Below are 27,790 nucleotides of genomic sequence, written 5' to 3'. Positions count from 1 at the left end.
CAAAGAAACACACACTCTGGCTTCTCTTCAAAACGTACAAGTCTTTCGCCTTTTACTAAAGACTTCCGTGGAGAGTGAGGCTAAGGAGTTGCACCTATTTTTGGCAGGGTCTGCCGTCTGGCTGGCCCCTCTCCTCGTTGTTCAAAAGAAGAAATAGAAGAAAGCGCGTGTAGCAGATTTCAAATGGTTGACTGCGTTGTGACGACAGACTGGCTGGAAACTGGATTTATTTCTAAAAGACAAAGTGCAGCAGCAAAATCAGTGTCACACAGCAACAGCAGGCCTCTCCTCATCCCAGTGTGGAGTCCATGCAGCTCTGCTTACAATATATAAAAGAAAATACAATCTATCAAAACAACGATTCTCCCAACAGCCACTTTAAAGTCAAATGTTATAGTGGGGTAAAACAGAGACAAATATGAAGCCACTAATAATAACTTGTAATATTTAAATCCCCACTAAGATGGATCAATTACACAATACATATTCAAACAACTTTAACTTTTCTCAACATGGCTGAAAATACTATGCAGTGTGCAGCCTCAGGTGATGAACTCATTATACACATAAAACATAACCTATACATTTACACATACCTAGAAGACAAAGTGCAGCAGCAAAATCAGTGTCACACAGCAACAGCAGGCCTCTCCTCATCCCTGTTTAGCACAAGTAAGGACCACATAAACGGATGGTGTAACAGATAAAACGCAGTTCCAATTACTATTTTTCTCGTTCAAAGCAATCAAAAACACTTTGGGAGCTTTTAGCCATGAGAACTAATAGTTAGCAAAGAAAAATACACCAAATTTAAATGTATAATTTAGTACAGGGAGAGGAGCTACAGAAAGTGTGCCTCACCAGTGTGGAGTCCATGCAGCTCTGGCTGGGAAACCCCACACACGCAACATGTTTACAAGTGGCGTCACACTGATTAATGCCCCACTTCAACAGTGACACGTGGAACCTTAGTTTTACATAAATTAAATTTACACAATAAAAAATAAATAAACTATATACAATACAGTTTTGAGAATGTTCACACTCAGTATATTATATCTCAGCTACACGCACAGTTCTAGGAAGCTCCGCAGGCCTCTGAAGTACTGTAGGTGGGCGGAGATTTGAAGCGGCTCCCTCCCTGTGAGCCAAGTGAAAGAGCGCACCGTCACAAGCGAGAAGTGTCCCGAGAAGGCGGCTCAGCCAGGAACCTGCGGGAGGCCATCGCTTCTCGGCCTTTTGGCTAAGATCAAGTGTAGTATCTGTTCTTATCAGTTTAATATCTGATACGCCCCCGATTTGGGGGCAACGTATTAAATGCATTTTTAGAACAGGGAGCCGAATAAGGGGCTCGCTCCGTTCGCTCCACGCATCGACCCGGTATTGCAGCGCCTCCGGGAACGGTGCCCCCTTTGCTGACTTTGTGCAAAAGCAAGAAAGCCAAACAAAGTAAGGTCGGCCAAACCAAGAGCCAGAAAGCAGCCGCAAGCGGCGAAAGTGCAGGGATAGAAGCTCAGAGAAATAAGGAAAAAAACTGGGAAGATAGCGAGGAACTGAATATATTATTAAAGGAACAGGAGGTTTTGTTTCAGGAGAGGGCAAAAACAAGAATGTTTAAATTTATGCAGGAGGAGTATATGCAACAGGAGAAGTGCTCGGCCTATTTTTTTGCTCAAATGAAAAAGAAAGAGGAAAAAGGGAAGGGAAATCGGTTACTGGACGGGATAATATTTTGAAGATGGTAGAGGAGTACTACAGTTCATTGTTTGGTGTGGAAGAAGTAGATAGAGGGGCTCAAGAAATGGTTTTAGGTTTTCTGAAAGAGAGGTTACCAGAGGACGCAAGGAAGCTTTTGGAAAGGAGCATAACAAACCACGAACTATACGAGGCGATAAAGACAATGAAGAATAACAAGGTACCTGGGATAGATGGACTCACAAAGGAGTTTTACATCACCTTTTGGGATCTCATCGGAGACCACTTGTTGGAGGTATTTGAAGAAATGTGTGAAACGGGTAGAATGCCAAAGAGTATGAGGACGGGTGTGATAAGTTTTCTACATAAGAAAGGCTCACCTGCTGTGCTTTCAAATTATAGGCCTCTTTCAATGGTCTGCGTGGACTACAAAATTTTGAGTCGAACTCTAGCAAGACGCCTGGCCCGAGTCTTGCCTGCTATTATTAATGCAGACCAGACATGCGGGGTAAAGGGCAGGCAGATTGGTTGGAACTTACAATTACATAGAGATGTGCTTACATACATCGAAGAGAGGAACTTGACAACAATATGCGTAACACTTGATCAGGAAAAAGCTTTTGATAGGGTCAATCATGATTTCTTATGGAGGGTGATGAGAAATTTTGATATAGGAGGTAAATTTTTGAATTGGATAAGTATGATGTATACTGACATAATCTGCAAGATAAAGATAAATGGACACTTAACAGAGGAAGTACAACAAACGAGAGGGCTACGGCAGGGTTGCCCCCTGTCCGCCCTACTCTATGTTATATATGTAGAACCTTTAGCATGTGCAATAAGAGGAAACGAGAAAATTAGAGGAGTGCCCTTGCCAGGGGGGAGGTGTTGAAGATCTCCCAGTACGCTGACGACACAGTTCTTTACTTGGAAGATGATGGAAGTGTGAGGGAGATGATACGAACAATACAGACCTTTGAGAGCGCTGCGGGGTCAAAGGTCAATGAGGAGAAATCAAAATATACATTTTTGGGACGATGGGCAGGTAGGAGACAGACGCTTTGCGGGCTTTCTTTGTGTGAAGGGTCCATGCAGGTCCTGGGCATTGATTTTGGAAATCCAGCAAATTACAACTGGGATTTGAAGATAGCGAAGATCTTAAAGAAATTGGGGATGTGGTCAAAAAGAAAGCTCACTATAACTGGCAAAGTTTTGGCCGTAAAAGCTGACATCTTACCTGCCCTACTCCATTTGGCATATGTCTTTCCAATGCCACAGACTCATAGGAAGGTGCTAACACGGGGAATTTTTAAATTAATATGGGGGGGGGGGTATGAATATGTAAAAGAACAACTATGTATCAGACAATATCAAAAGGTGGGAGGGATGTCCAATACATCCCTTTGAAATTGGATGTGATGTATTACAGTAACATATGTGCTCCTCTCCAGTCACCCCTTTCCTGTCAAAGTGGAACTCTGGAGCAGAGCAGGCGGGGCCTGAGATCTGCCCCTTCAGCCAAGCAAACAGGGCCTACCGTGACGCCGGAAGCCGGGACGAGGAGTCACTGCGGCTTCCTGCGAGGCCAAAGAAACACACACTCTGGCTTCTCTTCAAAACGTACAAGTCTTTCGCCTTTTACTAAAGACTTCCGTGGAGAGTGAGGCTAAGGAGTTGCACCTATTTTTGGCAGGGTCTGCCGTCTGGCTGGCCCCTCTCCTCGTTGTTCAAAAGAAGAAATAGAAGAAAGCGCGTGTAGCAGATTTCAAATGGTTGACTGCGTTGTGACGACAGACTGGCTGGAAACTGGATTTATTTCTAAAAGACAAAGTGCAGCAGCAAAATCAGTGTCACACAGCAACAGCAGGCCTCTCCTCATCCCAGTGTGGAGTCCATGCAGCTCTGCTTACAATATATAAAAGAAAATACAATCTATCAAAACAACGATTCTCCCAACAGCCACTTTAAAGTCAAATGTTATAGTGGGGTAAAACAGAGACAAATATGAAGCCACTAATAATAACTTGTAATATTTAAATCCCCACTAAGATGGATCAATTACACAATACATATTCAAACAACTTTAACTTTTCTCAACATGGCTGAAAATACTATGCAGTGTGCAGCCTCAGGTGATGAACTCATTATACACATAAAACATAACCTATACATTTACACATACCTAGAAGACAAAGTGCAGCAGCAAAATCAGTGTCACACAGCAACAGCAGGCCTCTCCTCATCCCTGTTTAGCACAAGTAAGGACCACATAAACGGATGGTGTAACAGATAAAACGCAGTTCCAATTACTATTTTTCTCGTTCAAAGCAATCAAAAACACTTTGGGAGCTTTTAGCCATGAGAACTAATAGTTAGCAAAGAAAAATACACCAAATTTAAATGTATAATTTAGTACAGGGAGAGGAGCTACAGAAAGTGTGCCTCACCAGTGTGGAGTCCATGCAGCTCTGGCTGGGAAACCCCACACACGCAACATGTTTACAAGTGGCGTCACACTGATTAATGCCCCACTTCAACAGTGACACGTGGAACCTTAGTTTTACATAAATTAAATTTACACAATAAAAAATAAATAAACTATATACAATACAGTTTTGAGAATGTTCACACTCAGTATATTATATCTCAGCTACACGCACAGTTCCAGGAAGCTCCGCAGGCCTCTGAAGTACTGTAGGTGGGCGGAGATTTGAAGCGGCTCCCTCCCTGTGAGCCAAGTGAAAGAGCGCACCGTCACAAGCGAGAAGTGTCCCGAGAAGGCGGCTCAGCCAGGAACCTGCGGGACGCCATCGCTTCTCGGCCTTTTGGCTAAGATCAAGTGTAGTATCTGTTCTTATCATTTCGCACTTGATTCTTGGTCTTAGGCTAGGACTGCGACCCTCTTTGGGTGTCTGGGCGGTGAAACCTTGGTTATTTATTGCAGCGCAAAGGTACGTGGTTTTTTTATAGAAATTATTTGTTTGTATTGAAAACGTTTCCTTTTTAATCTTCTGTTGTGTGTTTGTAGCAGGTGTTTTTTCTAAACCTTTGGTGCCTCCGCAATGGCTGGGTATGCCAGTATGCGGAGGCACCACTGTGTGCGCTTGAAAATGTTGGAGAAGTGCCAAAGATGTCCAGGCTGGATTTCTCCAGGAAATTGATTCAACAGGTGTTGGGATTTTCACCAAATGACTTGAATTGCATTTTGACCCTCCCTTTTAACAGGGGTTTTGATGTAAGTTTCAGCTCAAGCGAATTGTTGGAAGAGTTTTGGAGAAGATTCGAAAATTTGAGACCACAATTTGAAATTTTCAATGTGGAGAAACTGACAGACAATACTATGAAAACAGTAATAGTTAAAATGTTTAATGAAACGGTGAATGCCCAAGACATTTGTGTGTGGTTGGGGAGATATTGTACGGTGAAGGGTCAGCCGAGGAAGGTGAGAGATGTGGATGGAATATGGAATTGTGTATGGAAAGTACCAATACAGCAATGGGAAGATCCCCAAGGGTTCCGGGGTTTAAAACATATCCCGTCCATGATAGTTTTGGGAGATAATAGAGGCTATATCCATTACCAGGGCCAACCAAAGCTCTGCCGGAGGTGTGGGGAGCATGGGCATTTGATAGAGGCATGCGAGGAAATAGTCTGTGGGAAATGTAAAGAGAAAGGGCATACGTATGCTGATTGTAAAAATGACCGTAAGTGTAACTTGTGTGGAGGGGAAGGTCACCTCTTTAGGGACTGTCCGCGGTCCTTTGCAAATAAACTTAAAAAAGGAAACCAGATTAATGAGGGAAACCTGATTGCAATGGTAAACGAGGATGTCTTGATTGATGCAGCTGGGACAGATATTTTAAATCAGTTCCCAGCACCTGAAGACGGAGGGGAGGAACAGGAGGAGGAGGGAAAAGGGGAGGAGCATGGAAGACCTGCCCAACCAGAACCCTCAGAGGAGGGGGAGAGAGGGCAGGAGGAGAGTGGAGTTCAGAAAGGAGTAAGTGGTGAAAGTGAAAATGCTCAAGGGCAGCCCCCCCCTGTCCCCCCTGGCCTTCCTGATTCACAGGTGGCAAAGAGGACTGCAGCAGAACTGTCTTCTGGGACAATTGTTTCAGGAAAGAGAGGGAGGCATGAAACACCTTCAGGGAGTTCCTCAGGGGAGGACTCCAGGGTCTTCCCCTCTGACTCACCAAATGAGGTTTCCTTCCTTAACATAGTTCTGCAGTCAACGCCAAAGGAGCGGATGGTAAATGCAGCTCTGCGACAAAGGCCGTCACCTAGAGTACGAAAAGGGAATAGAGTGGCGGTCCCCCCTTCGGAACCCGGAGAGGTGAAGGAAGAGTTACACTCACAAGAAATAAATTGATGGTATGCCCCCCCAAAGTTTGGGTTGAGCCTTTGAAGAGAACAATCTTTCCTTAGTTTCATAATGACTAGCTTGTGTTCTGTATTAATCTTCATGGCTCTGACCTTCTCATCCATAAATGTCAGGAGTGTTAGGTCTAAAGTAAGAGCCCAAAGTGTTCTATCCTTCTTGAATAGTGTAACATCAGATGTTATTTTAATACAGGAATGTGCTATACCTTTCCTAAAAGCATATGGTCAGTGGCAGGATATGTGGCCACAAATGTCCATCTGGAGTGGATCAAATGAAAATAAAAATGATGGAGTAGCCATATTGGTGAAAAACCCTCTGGTGTCGGTGAAGGGAAGTACTGTAGTAAGTGATGGAAGAGCACTTGTTGTTAACCTTATTTATATGGAAAAGGAATTTAAGCTCTTGAACATTTATGGCCCAAATGACAAACACGAAAGATATGATCTTTTAGAGGCTTTGCAACCCCACTTGTTGGGAAAAGCGCCTTTAGTGTTTGGAGGGGATTTTAACTGTATTTTAAACAGGAAAGCTAGAAAAAGAGCCACACAAGATGTGTAGATTGATAAGACGTCACTTTTACTACAAGGTTTAGTCAGAGACTTTAAATTGATAGATTGTTTTCCAACGGTTCATCCAATGGAGGAGGGTTTTACTTGGTATAGTGGAAACGGTGACAGGGCCTCTAGAATTGATTATATCTTTGTTAGAGACTTTTCACCAGTAGAGGCCACTTTGATGCCCATCTTTTTTTCTGACCATCTGATGTTAACTGTTAAAATTTCCCTTGAACTAGATATAACAATGGGGAGGGGAGTGTGGAGGTTAAACTGCTCCCTACTGGAGGATCAGGATCTGCTCAGACAGTATAAGGAGAGGTATACTGAATGGCAGACTCTCCAGGATTTCTATGCAACACGTGTCTCATGGTGGGAAATGGTGAAGTGTAGGACTCGGTCCTTTTTTAAACAAGCAGGAAAGAGAAAGAAGGCCGCAAAAGACAGGTGTATGAGAGGACTACAGAAAAGGTTACAGAGGTACCATCTCTTAAATAGGTGGGGTTTACACTTCTACGAAGAAATTAGAGAGGTTAAAAAAGAAATGCAGAAAATAGCAAATGATAAAAGTATGGGAGTCATACTAAGGAGTAGAGAGAGAGCGAGAGAGGAGGGAGAAAAATGTACGAGATACTTTTTCAAAAAAATTATGAACAAACCTGGCTCTGTCTCTCAGCTAAGAAACAGAGCTGGAGAAAAAGTAGTGAGTACTGAAGGTATAATAAAAGTGATTGAAGAATATTATGAAAACCTGTATGGGGAGAAAAATGTGGAGGAAAGAGTCATTGAGAAAACCCTGGAATATATTGATAAGATTGTTGAGTCTAGTGATATGTTAAGTCAACCTTTTACTACAGCCGAGTTAGGTCAGTGTCTTAAGAGTTTTAAAACTGGAAAATCCCCTGGTTTAGATGGCCTGCCGATTGAGTTTTATCTGACATTTTGGGATATTTTACCCTTGCTTCTTTTAGTCAGCGCAGTCTTTTTGCCACCAAAGGACGTATTGTTAAAACTAGAACGAGCCATCTTTTACTTTCTATGGGACTCCAAATGGGAGAGACTTAAAAGAGGGATAATGAAGAAATTAAAGGAAGATGGTGGCAAAGGAGTCCCAGATCTGTATTTATTCATGGGAAGCCTCTATACAAGTAGCCATATGAGACAGGCTACGAGTCCTAATAGTAATCCTCTGACACAGGCATGGGTTAGATTTTGGTTAGGTAGCTACCTAAGACAAAAGAAAATCCTGCCAGTAGATCTTAGAGTCCCCGTCTCCTTTGATGTTCCTGAAGCCTATGTAGAGCTGAAATCCTTTTTAACCTCCTTTAAATTGGAAGATCAGAGTTTGGACATTTTAACAAAACATCATTCTCTCATTTCAGTTGTGCAGGAGAGGGGAGAGGTGGTCCCAGTCAGAGGCCTCCCTATTGGAGAGGCCATAGAAGTGTGGCGTCTGACAAACCATCCCGTCCTTTCTAACAGGCTCCAGGATGTGTCCTGGATGGTGGCTCATGAGATTCTCCCAGTCAGGGCTGTCATGCACTCCAGAGGAATGTCGACAACAGAAATGTGTCCCCGACCGGGTTGTGGCGCGCCTGAGACGGTGAGGCACCTACTCTGGGAGTGCAGTGCTGCTATAGACCTGTGGGACATGGCCGGCTCCTTAAATTTCCCGTACTTACCAGCAAGGGAGGTCCAGACAGCAAACCTAATCCTCTATGGGGTGAGCCAAGGAGTGAAAACGCAAAGAAAAGGCTTTGAAAAGCAGTGGCTCGCCCTTGCTGCTATAAAAGACGCCATTTGGACCTCCAGAAACTTGTTGGTGAGCAAGCACATGCAGATCCCCCCCGTGGCTGCTCTCCGAATGGCAACAGCAACAGTAAAAGAGATCTGTGCCAGAAATACTAAGTTGAGAGAGCAGCCGCAAAGAAGAATCGCCTCTGTGCCCATTCGGATGGAGGAGCCGGGTTCGCACATAGAAAGGTCTAAGCAGCAACAGCCTGGCTCTCCGGGAGAGGTCGGTGTGGAAGGAGCAAGTTGGGGAGAGTCCCCTCTGAGCACCGGAAGCCTGTGAAGGGATGGGATGGTTTTTTTTTTTAAATAATTTAAATTCTCTATGAAAAAAAAAAGGAAAAAACGTTTAAATATTTGTCTTCCTGTTGTATTTTAAAAGGGGATGGGAGATAATAAAGAAGTAATCCTTTTAAATGGGGTGGGCTTATGAAAATAAATGAGATGATGATGATGTTGTTATATGTCTGAGTATCAATAAAAAAATTTTCCAAAAGAAAAAAATCTGTTCTTATCAGTTCCCACTTGATTCTCGGTCTTAGGCTAGGACTGCGATCCTCTCCTTTGGGTGTCCGAGCGGTGAAACCTTGGGTATTTACTGCAGCTGGAAGGTAGGTGGTGCTTATAGAAATTATTTGTTGTATATTGAAAACCTTCCAGTATTTTGTTTGTTGTTGTTTGATTGTATCAGGCGTTGCCTGATTTTGGTTGCCTCCGTCATGGCGGCTTATGCCAGCATGCGGAGGCACCACAGTGTGCGTTTCAACTTGACTGAAAATGTTGGAGAATTACCAAAGATGTCCAGGTTGGATTTTTCTAGGAAGCTGATCCAACAGGTGTTGGGCTTCTCGCCAAATGACTTAAACTGCATCCTGACTCTGCCTTTCAACAGAGGCTTCGACGTAAGTTTTTGCTCAAGTGCTCTGCTAGAGGAGTTCTGGATGAGGTATGAGAATGTGAGACCACAATTTGAAATTTTCAATGTGGAGAAATTGACGGACAATACTTTGAAGACGGTCATTGTCAGAATGTTCAATGAAACGGTAAATGCCCAAGAATTGTATATGGTTGGGGAGGTACTGTACAGTGAAGGGTCAGGCAAGGAAGGTAAGGGATATGGATGGGATATGGAACTGTGCATGGAAGGTACCCATACAGCAATGGGAAGACCCGCAAGGGTTCCGTGGTCTAAAACACCTGCCGTCTATGATAGTTTTGGGGGATAATAGAGGTTACATTCACTACCAGGGCCAGCCAAAGCTCTGTCGAAGGTGTGGGGAGCACGGGCATTTGGTGGAGGCGTGTGAGGAAATAATTTGTGGGAAATGTAGAGAAAAGGGGCATACATATGCTGAATGTAAAAATGACCGAAAATGTAATTTATGTGGGGGGGAAGGTCATCTTTTCAGGGACTGCCCGAGGTCCTTTGCAAATAAACTTAAAAGGGACAATCTGATAAATGAGCAACACCTGATGGAAATAGGAAATGAGGTCGTCTTGATTGGTGCAGCTGGGGCAGATGATTCGAATCTACCGCCAGCACCTGGGAGTGGAGGGGAGGAACAGGGAGGGGCGGGAAATGAGGAGGAACATGGAAAACCTGCCCGGTCAGGAAATGAAGAGGAGAAGGAAAACAGACAGGAGGTGAGGGGAGGAGCGAGGAAAGCGACAAAGGTCAAGATCACCCCCCCCCCCCCCCCCGACACCCAGTTGGCAAAGAGAACTGCAGCAGAATTGTCTTCCGGGACAATTGTTTCAGGGAAGAGGGGTAGGCTTGAAACACCTTCAGGAAGTTCCTCTGAGGAGGACCCCAGGGTTTTTCCTTTCGATTCGCCAAATGAGGTTTCCTTCTTAAATATAGTTTTACAGTCAACTCCTAAGGAATGTATGGCAAACGCTGCCTTACGACAAAGGCTGTCACCTAGAATCCGAAAAGGGAATAGAGCGGCTGCTCTTACTGTGGAACCCGAGGAAGTGAAGGAAGAGCTATGCTCAAAGGAAATTAATTGATGGTATGACCCCTCGACTTCTTGGGTTGAGCCGTGGAGAGAATAAACTTCTTTTAGTTTTAAAATGACTGGTTCGCTACTGTTTTTACTTCTTATGGCTCTGACCTTCTCATCTATAAATGTTAGGAGTGTTAGGTCCAAAGTAAGAGCCCAAAGTATCTTGTCCTTTCTGAATAGTGTAACGACAGACGTTATCTTACTTCAGGAATGTGCCATACCCTTCTTAAACGTATACAATCAGTGGCAGGACATGTGGCCGCAAATGTCAATATGGAGTGGATCAAACGGGAATAAAAACGATGGTGTAGCCATACTGATAAAAAACCCACTTGTCTTGGTGAAAGGAAGTACCGTAGTGAGTGAAGGAAGAGCACTCCTAGTCAATCTTATTTATATGGAAAAGGAATTAAATCTCTTGAATATTTATGGCCCAAATGATAAACATGAGAGATATGATTTATTAGAGGCATTGCAGCCCCACTTGCTGGGGAGGGCGCCTTTAGTGTGTGGGGGGGATTTTAATTGTGTTTTAAACAGGAAAGATAGAAAAGCTAGACGAGATTTTAAGATTGACAAGACGTCACTCCTACTACAGGGTTTGGTTAGAGATTTTAAATTGACAGATTGTTTTTCAGCGGCTCATCCCAAGGAAGAGGGTTTTACCTGGTTTAGTGGAGTTGGCGATAGGGCCTCCAGGATCGATTATTTTTTTGTGAGAGACGCTTCACCAACTGAGGCCACTTTGATGCCCGTCTTTTTCTCTGACCACCTGATGCTAACCGTTAAAATTTCCCTTGGACTAGGTATAACAATGGGGAGAGGAGTGTGGAGACTTAACTGCTCCCTGCTGGAGGACCAGGATCTGGTTAGACAGTATAAGGAGAGGTATACTGAATGGCAGACTCTCCAGGATTTGTATGTAACACGTGCCTCGTGGTGGGAAATGGTGAAGGACAGGACTCAGTCCTTTTTCAAACAAGCAGGGAAAAAGAAGAAGGCTGCGAAAGACAGGTGTATGAGAGGATTACAGAAACGACTACAGAGGTATCATCTCTTAAATCGGTGGGGGTTGGACTTTTATGAAGAAATCAGAGAGGTAAAAAAAGAAATGCAGGGAATAGCAAACGACAAAAGTAAGGGAGTTATATTAAGAAGTAGAGAGAAAGTGAGAGAGGAAGGAGAAAAATGTACGAGATACTTTTTTTTAAAAATTATGAGCAAACCTGGCTCTGTCTCTCAGTTAAGAAACAGAGCTGGAGGAAAAGTGGGGAATACCGAAGGAATAATTAAAGTGATTGAAGAATACTACGAAGACCTGTATGGGGAGAAAAGTGTGGATGAACGAGTCATTGCACAAATCCTGGAGTATATTGATAAGACTGTCGAGTCCAGTGATACGCTAGGACAAGCTTTTACTGCAGCTGATTTAAGGCAGTGTCTTAAGAGTTTTAAGACTGGAAAGTCCCCCGGGTTGGATGGACTGCCGATTGAGTTCTATTTGACATTTTGGGACATTTTAGCCACGGACCTACTCTCAGTTTTTACAGAATTTAGTGAATTAGATAAGATGCCTGAGAGTTTTAGAATGGGTCTAGTCACACTCATTCATAAAGGAAAAGATAAGACTGTTTTGGAAAACTGGAGACCGATCACGCTTTTAAATTGTGATTGTAAGTTATTTAGCAAGCTTTTAGCAGTAAGGATAAGACCGGTTCCTAGTCAGATAATCCACCAGGACCAAGCATGTGCTGTAAAGGGCAGGAAGATCGCGGATAGCCTTGTGTTGATTAGAGATACGATTTGCTTTGCGAGAGACAGAAACAAGCGATTGATTGTTTTGAATCTGGACTTCGAAAAAGCATTTGATAGAATATCACATCGGTACCTTTTTAAGGTGTTACAGAAGATGGGCTTTCCAGAACGCCTTATCTCCTGGGTTAAGCTATTATACAAAGAAATAGAGAGTAGATTTGTTATGAATGGGTCCCTGACGAGTGCAGTTAAGGTAAACTGTGGTGTACGGCAGGGATGCCCTTTGTCTGCTCTCTTATATGTTATTTGTATAGAACCCTTGGCACAGATTTTGAGGAAGGATAAGAATATAAAAGGGATGGAAATACCTGGGAGTGGGGGGCAGACGGAAAAATGCGTCCTGTACATGGACGATATTAACATCCTATGTACAGACCTACCTTCGGTGAGGAGGACCTTTGAAGTCACGGACTGGTTTGGAAGGGCTTCTGCCTCCCAACTTAATAGGGGCAAGACTCAGGCACAATTTTACGGGCCATGGGAGACTACAGAACTGACTGGACTTGAGATAGACGTGATACAGACTGACCAAAAAATTTTAGGGGTTAGATTTGATAAGAATGGTGGAGGAGAGGCTAATTGGCCGGGAATTACAGGAAAAGTGAAGCAACGACTGGTTTTTTGGGGACTGAGAACGCTGACTCTTGGGGGGAAGGTTTTGGTCATTAAGGCAGTGATTTTACCCTTGCTTCTTTTAGTTAGCGCAGTCTTTTTACCACCTAAAAATGTATTGCTAGAACTAGAACGAGCCATCTTTTATTTTTTATGGGGCTCCAAATGGGAGAGGCTTAAAAGAAAGGTAATGAAGAAGTTAAAGGAGGATGGAGGCAAGGGAGTCCCAGATCTGTATTTATTCATGGGTAGCCTCTATACAAGTAGCCACATGAGACAGGCTACCGGGTCTAATAGTAATCCCCTAACACAGGCATGGGTCAGATTTTGGTTAGGTAGCTACCTAAGACAAAAGAAACTCATACCAGTAGATCTTAGAGTCCCTGTCTCCTTTTATACCCCTGCGGCCTATGGGGAGCTGAAATCCTTTTTAACCTCTTTTAATTTGGAAAACCAGGGCCTGGACATTTTAACGAAACATCGCTCTCTCATTTCTGTTGTGCAGGAGAGGGGAGATGTGATACCAGTCAGAGGCCTCTCTATCGGAGAGGCCACAGATGTGTGGCGTCTGGTGAATCATCCCATCCTTTCTAACAGGCTCCAGGATGTGTCCTGGATGGTGGCTCATGAGATTCTCCCAGTCAGGGCCGTCATGCACTCCAGAGGAATGTCTGCTACGGAAATGTGTCCCCGACCGGGTTGTGGCGCACCTGAGACGGTGAGGCACTTACTCTGGGAGTGCAGGGCTGCCGTAGACCTGTGGGACTTGGCCGGCTCCTCACAATTCCCGTACTTACCAGCAAGGGAGGTCCTGTCAGCCAATCTAGTTCTCTATGGGGTGAGCCAAGAAGGGAAGGCACAAAGAAAAGGCTTTGAAAAGGCTTTGAAAAGCAGTGGCACCCTGCTCCAGGGCCGGGCCCTGGAGCAGGGTGCCGCCGGTGCATCGAGCCGCCTGGGGGGCTCTTCAACTGGTGGGGGGGATGGTCACATCTGGCAGGAGCTTTCTTCTCTCAGGAACTCTCTGCAGGAGGGGGAGATACAGGAGAGGTGGAGGAAGATCTCAGCCTGGGCGTTTACCGTCTTATGTAGTCTGGAAGATGTGTGGTTGGTGGGGTGGGTGCAGTTTTCTCTGTGGTGGGGTTGGGTGGACTGTCCAGGGCTCTGTGGAGCCGGGGGGCGCTACTGCACTGGGCCCCGGTCTGATGGGCCTGGGCCCCCCTTCCCTGGCGGGTCGCGGAGGGTGGGAGTGCCTACTGGGGTCAGCGGGGGAGCTGGCCCCAGGGAGGGGTTACCTGCCCCTCCCTTCCTTCCCTCCCCATCTCCAGCTGCCTCCCTCTTCCCGCTCCTCCACAACCACCCACACATGCAGGGCCTTGGAGTGGGGGTATGTCACCAGGGTGCAGAGGAGGCTACCCCCCCCCCCTGTCCCCTTCTGGCTGCCTCTGCCTCAATTTTATCCCACAACTTAGACATTCACATTATTCACACTCTCATTACACATACATATAGGATCTTGGGGGTGGGCACAATCACGGAGTCCAAATCACCATCAGGGTGTATACCTCACCCCTGACGTCGTTGCCCACCTCTCAATTTTAAATACACTTAGTCATTGAGGGCTAGCAGGAGGGACCATGCGCTTACCTGCTGCTCCTTGGCAGGTAGCTCCATGCCCTCCTGGGTTTTAATTGCACCTTAGAACACATATGCATCAACACTACAATGAGCGGGTGGAGGGAGGTTTGGAGTCTTCTCCCACCCCCATTCTCTGCGGCCTGCTGGAGCGGGGGGGCTAGTAGGAGGAGTTGGCCGTCCGACTGCGGTCTGGGGTGTGGGGCCTCCCTGCTGCTGCGGAGTCGGGGTGGTCTGCCTCTCCCCACCGCAGGGAAAAGGGTAACACCACCTGGGTCTGGGTGCAATTCCCCCCTCCAGGGGCAAGGGTACCTAGACCCGGTTTGTAGAGTACGCTTGGGGAGTGTGATTGTGTGTACAGCGTCTCTTTATGTCTGTCTCCACGTTGGTTGAGTGTGGAGTGAGTGCATATGAGAGCATGAGGGTGGGAATGGATGTTTGTGTCTGTGTGTGCCTGTATGTCTGTGTCTATATGTCAGGTTGGGTATCAGACGCCACCTCTCTGGGGACACCTCAGGCCCTCCAAGGTTTGGAGGCCTATCTCCACCCACCACCACTTCCCCTGCCGGTGGCGGACTCCCTCAGGTGTCGGTGTGTTGGTGGTTCTTTGTGTCTGGGGGTGGGCGTCCGGGTACACACCGGCTCACTCCTTGGCGGCCGCTTGTCGGGGCCTGGGGCCTGGGGCTCGCTCGGGCCCCTTTGGAGGTGGGGTGCCCCCGGCCTCTCGGCCTAGGGCTCGGTCACTCAGGCGCAGCTGGGGGCCGGCGGAGCTCACGGGCGCGTCACTGCAACCCCCCCTGGCTTCTGCTCCGCGGCTGCTGAGTGAGCCCTCATCTGGGACTCTCCTCAGCTCTTACTGGAACAGTGGCGCGGCTGCCCCTCTGTTGGTCTTCCATGGTCTCTTGTGTTCTGGGGGCCTCTGGATGTCTGGAGTTTTGATCTCCTCCATACCCGCTTCACACCCTGGAGGACGGGGCTGTGGCCCCCCCACACTCCCTAGCAGATCATTACATGGAGAAACCTTTGGAATGCAAGCATGCTGATCCACACAGGTATGCACACATGGGTATTCACAGACGCGGACTAAAGCTTTCGTGGCTGCTGCCTCAAAGCACACTGTGCGCTGTCTATCTTGCGTGCTGCACAATATCGTTTATTACTTAGTAAATACTGATATCTATGACTAGCTAGTTTATTGTGATGGTGCTTTGTTTTCTCTATTATTATGTTGCTCTTTGTTGTTTGCTGTCTCCTCTGTTTGTTTGTTTGTTTGTTTGTTTGTTTGTTTGTTTGTTTGTTTGTTTGTTTTTTCTCCATACAGGTGACCCAGGAGTTTTTTTTTTTTTTTGTCTCTCTTCCCCCCCCTTCTCACCGTCTCTTCTCCCCTTGGGTTTTCTTTCTTTCTCTCCCCCTCTCTCTCTCATTCATTCCCCCTGTCCTATTTATTAAAAAAAAAAAAAAAAAAAAAAAAAATGACAAAGGATGAACTGAAGCTCTGCCATCACGTAATGTCGCATACTGCTGTTTCTGATGTCATTTAAAAAAAAAAAAAAAAAAAAAAAAAAAAAAAAAAAAAAAAAAGCAGTGGCTTGCCCTCGCTGCTTTAAAGGACGCCATCTGGACCTCCAGAAACTTGCTGGTAAGCAAGCACATGCAGATCCCCCCCGTGACTGCTCTCCGAATGGCAACAGCAACAATAAAAGAGATATGTGCTACAAACATCAAGCTGAGAGAGCAGCCACAAAGAAGAATCGCCTCTGTGCCCATTCGGATGGAGGAGTCGGTACCGCACATAGAAAGGTCAAAGCAGCAGCGGCCTGACTCTCCGGGAGAGGTTGGTGGGAAGGAGCAAGTTGGGGAGGATCCCCTCTGAGCACCAGGAGTTTGTAAAAGGATGGGATGGTTTATTTTAACCTTTTAAATTTTATTAGTCTGTATTTTAAGGGGGTGAAGGGAGGCAATAAAAAGAAGTAATCCTTTTAAATGGGGTGGGATTGTGAACCAAATGAGATGACGATGTTTTGATTTATGTCTGAGTGCCAATAAAAAATTTCGAAAGAAAAAATCTGTTCTTATCATTTTACACTTGTTTTCTCAGCCGGGGCTAAGACTGCGATCGTCTCCTTTGGGTGCTTGGTCTACTAAAAGAATTACGAAAATACTTTGGGATTCCCCTCACCTTGAAGGTAAGTGTTGTTACTATTTGCCCTTTTTGAAAGCATTCCTTGTTGTGTCTTGTCTTTAATTGTTTCAAAGGTGTCTGTTAGCTTTGTGGTGCCTCCACCATGGCGGCCAACCATGCCGGCATGCGGAGGCACCACAGTGTGCGTTTTAGCTTAATTAGAAATGAAGGAGAGTTGCCAAAGATGTCTAGATTGGATTTTTCCAGGAAATTGATTCAACAGGTGTTGGGGTTTTCACCAAATGACCTGAATTGTATCCTGACCCTCCCATTCAACAAAGGTTTTGACGTGAGCTTTTGCTCAAACGTTTATCTGGAGGATTTCTGGATAAGGTATGAGAATGTGAAACCGCAATTTGAAGAATTTATTGTTGAGAAACTGACTGACAACACCTTGAAAACGGTGATTGTTAGAATGTTTAATGAAACTGTTAGTGCTCAAGAGATCTGCGTGTGGCTGGGAAGATACTGCACGGTGAAAGGGCAGGCTATGAAGGTGAGGGATGTGGACGGAATCTGGAACTGTGCATGGAAGGTCCCCATACAGCAATGGGAAGACCCCCATGGGTTTCGGGGCCTGAAACATCTCCCATCTATGATAGTCTTGGGGGACAATAGAGGCTACATTCACTACCAGGGGCAACCAAAGCTATGTCGGAGGTGTGGGGAGCATGGGCATTTGGTGGAAGCATGTGAGGAAATCATTTGTGGGAAATGTAAGGAAAGAGGACATACGTATTCTGAGTGTAGAAATGACCGTAAGTGTAATTTGTGTGGAGGAGAGGGGCATCTCTTTAGAAATTGCCCTAGGTCATTTGCAAACAAACTTAAGAGGACAAGCTTGATTGGAGAGCAAAACCTGAATGAAATAGGTAATGAGGAAGACTTGATTGATGCAGCTGGGCCTGAAAATTTGATTTTGCCGCCAAAACCTGTGAGTGGAGGAGAGGAACAGGGGGAGGCGGGAAATGGGGAGGAGCATGGGGGGCCTGTCCGACCAGAAACCTCAGAGGAGGAGGAGGGCGGACAGGTCGAAAGTGGAACACAAGGAGGTGGAAATACTTCAAGCGATAGCGCCCAAGATCAGTCCCCCCCTGATACCCAGCTGGCAAAGAGATCCCCCCCGTGACTGCTCTCCGAATGGCGGCAGCAACAATAAAAGAGATCTGTGCTGCAAGCAGCAAGCCGTGGGAGCAGCCACAAAAAAGAATCGCCTCTGTGCCCATTCGGACGGAAGAGCCGGTGCCACACACAGGGAGGTCAAAGCAGCAACGGCCTGGCTCTCCGGGAGAGGCAGGTGGGAAGGAGCAAGGTGGTGAGGATCCCCCCTGAACACCAGGAGCTTGTGAAAGGACGGGACGGCTTTTATAAACTGTTTTTTATCGCTCCTGTGCATTTTCTTTTAAGGAAAGGGTGGGAAGAAATAAAAAGTAATCTTTTAAATTGGGTGGGAATTTGAATTTTATGAGATGACTGTGTTTGGTTTCTATGTTTGAGTGTCAATAAAATTTTTCGAAAGAAAAAATCTGTTCTTATCAGTTTACACTTGTTTTCTCGGCCGGGGCTAAGACTGCGATTGTCTCCTTTGGGTGCTTGGTCTACTAAAAGAATTACGAAAATACTTTGGGATTCCCCTCACCTTGAAGGTAAGTGTTGTTACTATTTGCCCTTTTTGAAAGCATTCCTTGTTGTGTCTTGTCTTTAATTGTTTCAAAGGTGTCTGTTAGCTTTGTGGTGCCTCCACCGGCATGCTGGCATAAGCCGCCATGACGGAAGCACCCAAAATCAGGCAACGCCTGATACAATCAAAGAACAACAAACAAAATACTGGAAGGTTTTCAATATACAACAATAATTTCTATAAGCGCCACCTACCTTCCAGCTGCAGTAAATACCCAAGGTTTTACCGCCCGGACACCCAAAGGAGAGGATCGCAGTCCTAGCCTACGACCGAGAATCAAGTGCGAACTGATAAGAACAGATTCACTCAAACATAAAAACCAAACACATAAAAACCAAACACAATCATCTCATTCAATTCTCAATCCCACCCGGTTTAAAAGTTACTTTTTAGTTCCCTTCCCCTTTTCCCGTTTCGTTAAAACGTTCAATGGAGCCATCCCGTCCCTTCCCAAGCTGCTGGTGCTCAGAGGGGATCCTCGCCACCTTGCACCTTCCCACCTGCCTCTCCCGGAGAGCCAGGCCGCTGCTGCTTTGACCTTCCTGTATGAGACTCCGACTCCTCCGTCCGAATGGCACAGAGGCGATTCTTCTTTGTGGCTGCTCTCAAGGCTTGCTGCTTGCGGCACAAATCTCTTTTATTATTGCTGCTGCCATTCGGAGAGCAGCCACGGGGGGGATCTGCATGTGCTTGCTTACCAGCAAGTTTCTGGAGGTCCAGATGGCGTCTTTTATGGCAGCGAGAGTGAGCCACTGCTTTTCAAAGTCTTTCCTTTGTGCCTTTGCTCCTTGGCTCACCCCATAGAGTACTAACTGTGCTGTTAGGACCTCCCTTGCTGGTAAGTACGGGAATTGCGAGGAGCCGGCCAGAGTACTCCCAGAGTAGGTGCCTCACCGTCTCTGGCGCGCCACAACCAGGTCGGGGACACATAGCTGTTGCAGACATGCCCCGGGAGTGCATGACGGCCCTGACTGGGAGGATCCCATGGGCCACCATCCAGGACAAATCCCGGAGCTTGTTTGAAAGAATGGGATGGTTCACCATACGCCACACATCTGTGGCCTCTCCAATAGAGAGGCCTCTGACTGGAGTCACAACTGCCCGCTCCTGCACAAGAGAAATGAGAGAATGGTGTTTAGTTAAAATGTCCAAGCCTTGATTCTCCAAATTAAAAGAGACTAAAAAGGATTTTAACTCAGCATAGGCTGAAGGAAGAGTAAAAGAGACAGGTACTCTAAGATCTACTGGTATAAGTTTCCTCTGTCTTAAATAGCTACCCAACCAAAATCTAACCCACGCCTGTGTTTGGGGGTTGCTACTACGGCCCGTAGCCTGTCTCATGTGGCTGCTCGTATAGAGGCTTCCCACAAACAAATACAAGTCTGGGACTCCCTTTCCTCCATCCTCCTTCATCTTCTTCATTATCTCCCTTCTGAGTCTTTCCCATTTAGAACTCCATAGGAAGTAGAATATGGCCCGTTCCAGTTCTAGCAGCACATTTCTGGGTAGCAGAAAAACTGCGCTAACTAGTAGAAGCAAGGGTAAAATCACTGCCTTAATGACTAACACCTTCCCCTCAAAAGTCAGCGTTCTCAGTCCCCAGAACCCCAGTCGTTGCTTTACTTTCCCTATAATTTCAGGCCAATTTGTCTTACCTCCTCCTTCCTTGTCAAATCTAATCCCTAAAATCCTCTGGTCATTTTGTGCCACGTTCATCTCAAGTCCAGTCAGATCAGTAGTCCCCCATGGTCCATAAAATCGCGCCTGAGTCTTACTCTTGTTGAGCTTGGAAGCTGAGGGCTTCCCAAACCAGTCAGTAGCCTCAAAGGTCCTCTTCACCGATGGAAGGTCTGTACATAAAATGTTAATATCATCCATGTACAGAACGCACTTTGCTGTTTGTCCACCACTCCCAGGTATTTCCATCCCCTTTATTCCTTTATCTTTCCTCGAGATCTGTGCCAGTGGTTCTATACAAATGACATATAGTAGTGCAGACAAAGGGCATCCCTGACGGACACCACAGTGTACCCCCACCTCACTGGTCAGGGTCCCATTGACAACAATTCTACTCCCGATCCCATTATATAGCAGCTTCACCCAAGAAATAAGTCGTTCTGGAAAGCCCATTTTCTGCAGCACTCTGAAGAGATACTGATGTGATATTCGGTCAAAAGCTTTCTCAAAATCCAAATTCAAGACGATTAATCGCTTGTTTCTATCCCTTGCAAAACAAATGGTATCCCTGATCAATACGAGGCTGTCTGCGATCTTCCTGCCCTTTACAGCGCAGGCTTGATCCGGGTGAATTATCTGGCTTAAAACCGGTCGTATCCGTGCTGCTAAGAGCTTACTAAATAGCTTGCAATCGCAATTTAGGAGCCCCTCTATCTACTTCTTCCACACCAAACAATGAACTGTAGTACTCCTCTACCATCTCCAAAATATTATCCCGTCCAGTAACCGATTTCCCTTCCCTTTCCAGTTCCATAATTGCCCCTTTTTCCTCTTTCTTTTTCATTTGAGCAAAAAAATAGGCCGAGCACTTCTCCTGTTGCATATACTCCTCCTGCATAAATTTAAACATTCTTGTTTTCGCCCTCTCCTGAAACAAAACCTCCTGTTCCTTTAATAATATATTCAGTTCCTTGCTATCTTCCCAGTTTTTTTCCTTATTTCTCTGAGCTTCTATCCCTGCACTTTCGCCGCTTGCGGCTGCTTTCTGGCTCTTGGTTTGGCCGACCTTACTTTGTTTGGCTTTCTTGCTTTTGCACAAAGTCAGCAAAGGGGGCACCGTTCCCGGAGGCGCTGCAATACCGGGTCGATGCGTGGAGCGAACGGAGCGAGCCCCTTATTCGGCTCCCTGTTCTAAAAATGCGTTTAATACGTTGCCCCCAAATCGGGGGCGTATCAGATATTAAACTGATAAGAACAGATTTTTTTTTCTTTTGAAAATTTTTTTATTGATACTCAGACATATAACAACATCATCATCTCATTTATTTTCATAAGCCCACCCCATTTAAAAGGATTACTTCTTTATTATCTCCCATCCCCTTTTAAAATACAACAGGAAAACAAATATTTAACCCTCCTGCCATCCTTTAAAAAACTCACACCCATCACCCTAGGGACCATTCTCAGCCATGCCATAAAAAGACCATATATCCATATTTTATTCCACTTTAAATTAGCCAACCTTGTAAAACTACTTCTCCCTGAAATATTCATGTAAAGTTTTAATTATATTTTCGTTGTTTTAACCCTTCAAATCCCAGTGTTATTACATGAGCGCCCTGTGTTATAAGCCCCAAAAACCAAAAAACGAAACTAAATATTTCCACAAAAAACCAGTTGAAGTAATATGTGATTGTCATTATAAGTAGGCCTTTAGATGGACCAAAGATTGGCACCAACATACATTTTGACCTGCCATTATTTTTTTTGCATTTTTTTTGCAATTTAAAAATTAAAACTTCAAGGCCCTGAGTCTTCATTGACATCCAAGAAAAGAAGAAAAAATAAAATCATATGATGATAATTTGGGGTTGAAAAATAGCATTTATAATGGAAGTCAATGGGCAGAAAATGGTCCCCAGGGTGATGGGTGTGGGGATTTCTGCTGCTCAGCCATTTTAGGCTGATTTAAGGAATTCACACTGGAATATTAACATTGACAGGTAAAAACTATCCTGTGGCAAGTTTGGTTATATTCCACTGAACACAGTGGAAATGGCAGCCATTTAACACAGAGCAGTGGCACAAAAAGGTCCCAAGAAGGCAGGAGGGTTAAATGTTTTTTCCTTTTTTTTTTTTTCCATAGAGAATTTAAATTATTTAAAAAAAACCATCCCATCCCTTCACAAGCTTCCGGTGCTCAGAGGGGACTCTCCCCAACTTGCTCCTTCCACACCGACCTCTCCCGGAGAGCCAGGCTGTTGCTGCTTAGACCTTTCTATGTGCGAACCCGGCTCCTCCATCCGAATGGGCACAGAGGCGATTCTTCTTTGCGGCTGCTCTCTCAACTTAGTATTTCTGGCACAGATCTCTTTTACTGTTGCTGTTGCCATTCGGAGAGCAGCCACGGGGGGATCTGCATGTGCTTGCTCACCAACAAGTTTCTGGAAGTCCAAATGGCGTCTTTTATAGCAGCAAGGGCGAGCCACTGCTTTTCAAAGCCTTTTCTTTGCGTTTTCACTCCTTGGCTCACCCCATAGAGGATTAGGTTTGCTGTCAGGACCTCCCTTGCTGGTAAGTACGGGAAATTTAAGGAGCCGGCCATGTCCCACAGGTCTATAGCAGCACTGCACTCCCAGAGTAGGTGCCTCACCGTCTCAGGCGCGCCACAACCCGGTCGGGGACACATTTCTGTTGTCGACATTCCTCTGGAGTACATGACAGCCCTGACTGGGAGAATCTCATGAGCCACCATCCAGGACACATCCTGGAGCCTGTTAGAAAGGACGGGATGGTTTGTCAGACGCCACACTTCTATGGCCTCTCCAATAGGGAGGCCTCTGACTGGGACCACCTCTCCCCTCTCCTGCACAACTGAAATGAGAGAATGATGTTTTGTTAAAATGTCCAAACTCTGATCTTCCAATTTAAAGGAGGTTAAAAAGGATTTCAGCTCTACATAGGCTTCAGGAACATCAAAGGAGACGGGGACTCTAAGATCTACTGGCAGGATTTTCTTTTGTCTTAGGTAGCTACCTAACCAAAATCTAACCCATGCCTGTGTCAGAGGATTACTATTAGGACTCGTAGCCTGTCTCATATGGCTACTTGTATAGAGGCTTCCCATGAATAAATACAGATCTGGGACTCCTTTGCCACCATCTTCCTTTAATTTCTTCATTATCCCTCTTTTAAGTCTCTCCCATTTGGAGTCCCATAGAAAGTAAAAGATGGCTCGTTCTAGTTTTAACAATACGTCCTTTGGTGGCAAAAAGACTGCGCTGACTAAAAGAAGCAAGGGTAAAATCACTGCCTTAATTACTAAAACCTTCCCTCCAAGAGTCAGCTTTCTCAGTCTCCATAGGCCTAATCGTTGATTCACTTTTCCTATCATTCCCGGCCAATTTGCCTTTCCTCCACCATCCTTATCAAATCTAACCCCTAAAATTTTTTGGTCGGTTTGTGTCACATTTATTCCAAGTCCAGTCAATTCTATAGTTTCCCATGGCCCGTAGAATTGTACCTGAGTCTTGCCCCTGTTGAGTCTAGAGGCCGAAGCCCTTCCGAACCAGTCCGTAACTTCAAAAGTCCTTCTCATCGAGGATATGTCTGTACACAGGATGCTAATATCATCCATGTACAGTACACACTTTGCCACCTGCCCCCCACTCCCAGGTATGTTCATCCCGTTTATACTCTTATCTTTCCTCAAAATTTGTGCCAGGGGTTCAATACAAATAACATATAAAAGAGCGGACAGGGGACATCCCTGTCGTAAACCACAGTTCACCTGAACTGCATTCGTCAGGGTCCCATTCATGACAAATCTGCTCTTTATATCTGTGTACAACAACTTTACCCAGGATATAAGCCTTTCTGGGAAACCCATCTTCTGCAAAACTTTAAAAAGGTACCGGTGAGATATTCTATCGAAGGCTTTTTCAAAGTCTAAATTCAAAACAATCAGTCGCTTGTTTCTCTTTCGAGCAAAACAAATCGTGTCTCTAATCAACACCAGACTATCCGTGATCTTCCTGCCCTTTACAGTACATGCTTGGTCTTGGTGGATTATCTGGTCCAAAACCGGTCTTGTCCTTTCTGCTAGAAGCTTGCTGAATAATTTACAGTCACAGTTTAAAAGCGTAATCGGTCTCCAATTTTCCAAGAGATTTTTATCCTTCCCTTTATGAACGAGTGTGACTAAACCCATTCTAAAACTTTCAGGCAGCTTATCTAATTCACTAAAATCTGTAAAAATTGAAAGTAAATCAGTAGCTAAAATATCCCAAAATGTCAGATAAAACTCAATCGGCAGGCCATCTAAACCAGGGGATTTTCCAGTTTTAAAACTCTTAAGACACTGACCTAACTCGGCTGTAGTAAAAGGTTGACTTAACATATCACTAGACTCAACAATCTTATCAATATATTCCAGGGTTTTCTCAATGACTCTTTCCTCCACATTTTTCTCCCCATACAGGTTTTCATAATATTCTTCAATCACTTTTATTATACCTTCAGTACTCACTACTTTTTCTCCAGCTCTGTTTCTTAGCTGAGAGACAGAGCCAGGTTTGTTCATAATTTTTTTGAAAAAGTATCTCGTACATTTTTCTCCCTCCTCTCTCGCTCTCTCTCTACTCCTTAGTATGACTCCCATACTTTTATCATTTGCTATTTTCTGCATTTCTTTTTTAACCTCTCTAATTTCTTCGTAGAAGTGTAAACCCCACCTATTTAAGAGATGGTACCTCTGTAACCTTTTCTGTAGTCCTCTCATACACCTGTCTTTTGCGGCCTTCTTTCTCTTTCCTGCTTGTTTAAAAAAGGACCGAGTCCTACACTTCACCATTTCCCACCATGAGACACGTGTTGCATAGAAATCCTGGAGAGTCTGCCATTCAGTATACCTCTCCTTATACTGTCTGAGCAGATCCTGCTCCTCCAGTAGGGAGCAGTTTAACCTCCACACTCCCCTCCCCATTGTTATATCTAGTTCAAGGGAAATTTTAACAGTTAACATCAGATGGTCAGAAAAAAAGACGGGCATCAAAGTGGCCTCTACTGGTGAAAAGTCTCTAACAAAGATATAATCAATTCTAGAGGCCCTGTCACCGTTTCCACTATACCAAGTAAAACCCTCCTCCATTGGATGAACCGTTGGAAAACAATCTATCAATTTAAAGTCTCTGACTAAACCTTGTAGTAAAAGTGACGTCTTATCAATCTTCACATCTTGTGTGGCTCTTTTTCTATCTTTCCTGTTTAAAATACAGTTAAAATCCCCTCCAAACACTAAAGGCGCTTTTCCCAACAAGTGGGGTTGCAAAGCCTCTAAAAGATCATATCTTTCGTGTTTGTCATTTGGGCCATAAATGTTCAAGAGCTTAAATTCCTTTTCCATATAAATAAGGTTAACAACAAGTGCTCTTCCATCACTTACTACAGTACTTCCCTTCACCGACACCAGAGGGTTTTTCACCAATATGGCTACTCCATCATTTTTATTTTCATTTGATCCACTCCAGATGGACATTTGTGGCCACATATCCTGCCACTGACCATATGCTTTTAGGAAAGGTATAGCACATTCCTGTATTAAAATAACATCTGATGTTACACTATTCAAGAAGGATAGAACACTTTGGGCTCTTACTTTAGACCTAACACTCCTGACATTTATGGATGAGAAGGTCAGAGCCATGAAGATTAATACAGAACACAAGCTAGTCATTATGAAACTAAGGAAAGATTGTTCTCTTCAAAGGCTCAACCCAAACTTTGGGGGGGCATACCATCAATTTATTTCTTGTGAGTGTAACTCTTCCTTCACCTCTCCGGGTTCCGAAGGGGGGACCGCCACTCTATTCCCTTTTCGTACTCTAGGTGACGGCCTTTGTCGCAGAGCTGCATTTACCATCCGCTCCTTTGGCGTTGACTGCAGAACTATGTTAAGGAAGGAAACCTCATTTGGTGAGTCAGAGGGGAAGACCCTGGAGTCCTCCCCTGAGGAACTCCCTGAAGGTGTTTCATGCCTCCCTCTCTTTCCTGAAACAATTGTCCCAGAAGACAGTTCTGCTGCAGTCCTCTTTGCCACCTGTGAATCAGGAAGGCCAGGGGGGACAGGGGGGGGCTGCCCTTGAGCATTTTCACTTTCACCACTTACTCCTTTCTGAACTCCACTCTCCTCCTGCCCTCTCTCCCCCTCCTCTGAGGGTTCTGGTTGGGCAGGTCTTCCATGCTCCTCCCCTTTTCCCTCCTCCTCCTGTTCCTCCCCTCTGTCTTCAGGTGCTGGGAACTGATTTAAAATATCTGTCCCAGCTGCATCAATCAAGACATCCTCGTTTACCATTGCAATCAGGTTTCCCTCATTAATCTGGTTTCCTTTTTTAAGTTTATTTGCAAAGGACCGCGGACAGTCCCTAAAGAGGTGACCTTCCCCTCCACACAAGTTACACTTACGGTCATTTTTACAATCAGCATACGTATGCCCTTTCTCTTTACATTTCCCACAGATGATTTCCTCGCATGCCTCTATCAAATGCCCATGCTCCCCATACCTCCGGCAGAGCTTTGGTTGGCCCTGGTAATGGATATAGCCTCTATTATCTCCCAAAACTATCATGGACGGGAGATGTTTTAAACCCCGGAACCCTTGGGGATCTTCCCATTGCTGTATTGGTACTTTCCATACACAATTCCATATTCCATCCACATCTCTCACCTTCCTCGGCTGACCCTTCACCGTACAATATCTCCCCAACCACACACAAATGTCTTGGGCATTCACCGTTTCATTAAACATTTTAACTATTACTGTTTTCATAGTATTGTCTGTCAGTTTCTCCACATTGAAAATTTCAAATTGTGGTCTCAAATTTTCGAATCTTCTCCAAAACTCTTCCAACAATTCGCTTGAGCTGAAACTTACATCAAAACCCCTGTTAAAAGGGAGGGTCAAAATGCAATTCAAGTCATTTGGTGAAAATCCCAACACCTGTTGAATCAATTTCCTGGAGAAATCCAGCCTGGACATCTTTGGCACTTCTCCAACATTCTCAATTAAACTGAAGCGCACACAGTGGTGCCTCCGCATACTGGCATACCCAGCCATTGCGGAGGCACCAAAGGTTTAGAAAAAACACCTGCTACAAACACACAACAGAAGATTAAAAAGGAAACGTTTTCAATACAAACAAATAATTTCTATAAAAAACCACGTACCTTTGCGCTGCAATAAATAACCAAGGTTTCACCACCCAGACACCCAAAGGAGAGGGTCGCAGTCCTAGCCTAAAACCAAGAATCAAGTGCGAAATGATAAGAACAGATTTTTTTTTTCTTCTTTTTATTTTCTTTCCACAACAATTCCAACATTTTACCTTTTCCTTTAAAATGATAAGGTTACATTCACTTTTCTCCCAACATTCGTTCATAACAAGCAAAAAAAAAAAAAAAAAAAAAAAAAAAAAAAAAAATCCTATTTTCATCTTTCCCCATACAAAGTAACATTTTCAAATAACTTATCATATTACTCCTTATCTCCCCCTCCCCACTTTACCCCTTACCCTTTATCTACCACCTCCTTTTGGGTACTTTCAAAAAATAATCTTTCCATCTATCCTTAATCGTATCGATTCCCCATTTTTGTAGTTCGTACCAATATATCCCTTCAAATTCCTTCTCTATAGCCTTAATCGTCCCAATTTCCCCCCATTTAAATCCCCCCGTTATGCAGCCCTGTCTTGCCTTCCATAATTT

The 27,790-nt window shown here is 44.8% G+C and overlaps 1 protein-coding gene, 3 non-coding genes and 4 pseudogenes across 4 annotated transcripts; 5 read left to right on the top strand and 3 right to left on the bottom strand.

Moving 5' to 3' along the window:
- Positions 1-11: 11 nt before the first annotated feature.
- Positions 12-124, top strand: LOC146693490 (U5 spliceosomal RNA). The gene has a single exon (XR_014914984.1). It is a non-coding gene; the product is annotated as a U5 spliceosomal RNA (small nuclear RNA).
- A 1,099-nt stretch (positions 125-1,223) lies between these two features.
- LOC146693489 (U2 spliceosomal RNA) lies at positions 1,224-1,414 on the top strand. The gene has a single exon (XR_014914991.1). It is a non-coding gene; the product is annotated as a U2 spliceosomal RNA (small nuclear RNA).
- A 1,881-nt stretch (positions 1,415-3,295) lies between these two features.
- LOC146693488 (U5 spliceosomal RNA) lies at positions 3,296-3,408 on the top strand. Its single transcript, XR_014914983.1, has one exon. It is a non-coding gene; the product is annotated as a U5 spliceosomal RNA (small nuclear RNA).
- A 1,099-nt stretch (positions 3,409-4,507) lies between these two features.
- LOC146693487 (U2 spliceosomal RNA) lies at positions 4,508-4,602 on the top strand (annotated as a pseudogene).
- A 910-nt stretch (positions 4,603-5,512) lies between these two features.
- On the top strand, positions 5,513-8,707 carry LOC146693486 (uncharacterized). Its single transcript, XM_085478654.1, has 2 exons — positions 5,513-5,947; positions 8,027-8,707. Exons 1-2 carry the CDS (start codon positions 5,513-5,515, stop codon positions 8,705-8,707), a joined length of 1,116 nt encoding a protein of 371 aa, XP_085334780.1.
- A 10,339-nt stretch (positions 8,708-19,046) lies between these two features.
- Positions 19,047-19,774, bottom strand: LOC146693485 (uncharacterized; annotated as a pseudogene).
- Positions 19,775-21,135: 1,361 nt separating this feature from the next.
- LOC146693484 (U2 spliceosomal RNA) lies at positions 21,136-21,312 on the bottom strand (annotated as a pseudogene).
- A 900-nt stretch (positions 21,313-22,212) lies between these two features.
- Positions 22,213-26,381, bottom strand: LOC146693483 (uncharacterized; annotated as a pseudogene).
- Positions 26,382-27,790: the final 1,409 nt, after the last annotated feature.

The sequence above is a fragment of the Copadichromis virginalis genome, linkage group LG14 (assembly GCF_057382275.1).
Source record: "Copadichromis virginalis isolate Kocher_CV1m ecotype Utaka linkage group LG14, C_Virginalis_male_GT1.1, whole genome shotgun sequence".
NCBI lineage: Eukaryota > Metazoa > Chordata > Actinopteri > Cichliformes > Cichlidae > Copadichromis > Copadichromis virginalis.
This window is presented reverse-complemented; position numbering and strand designations above follow the sequence as displayed.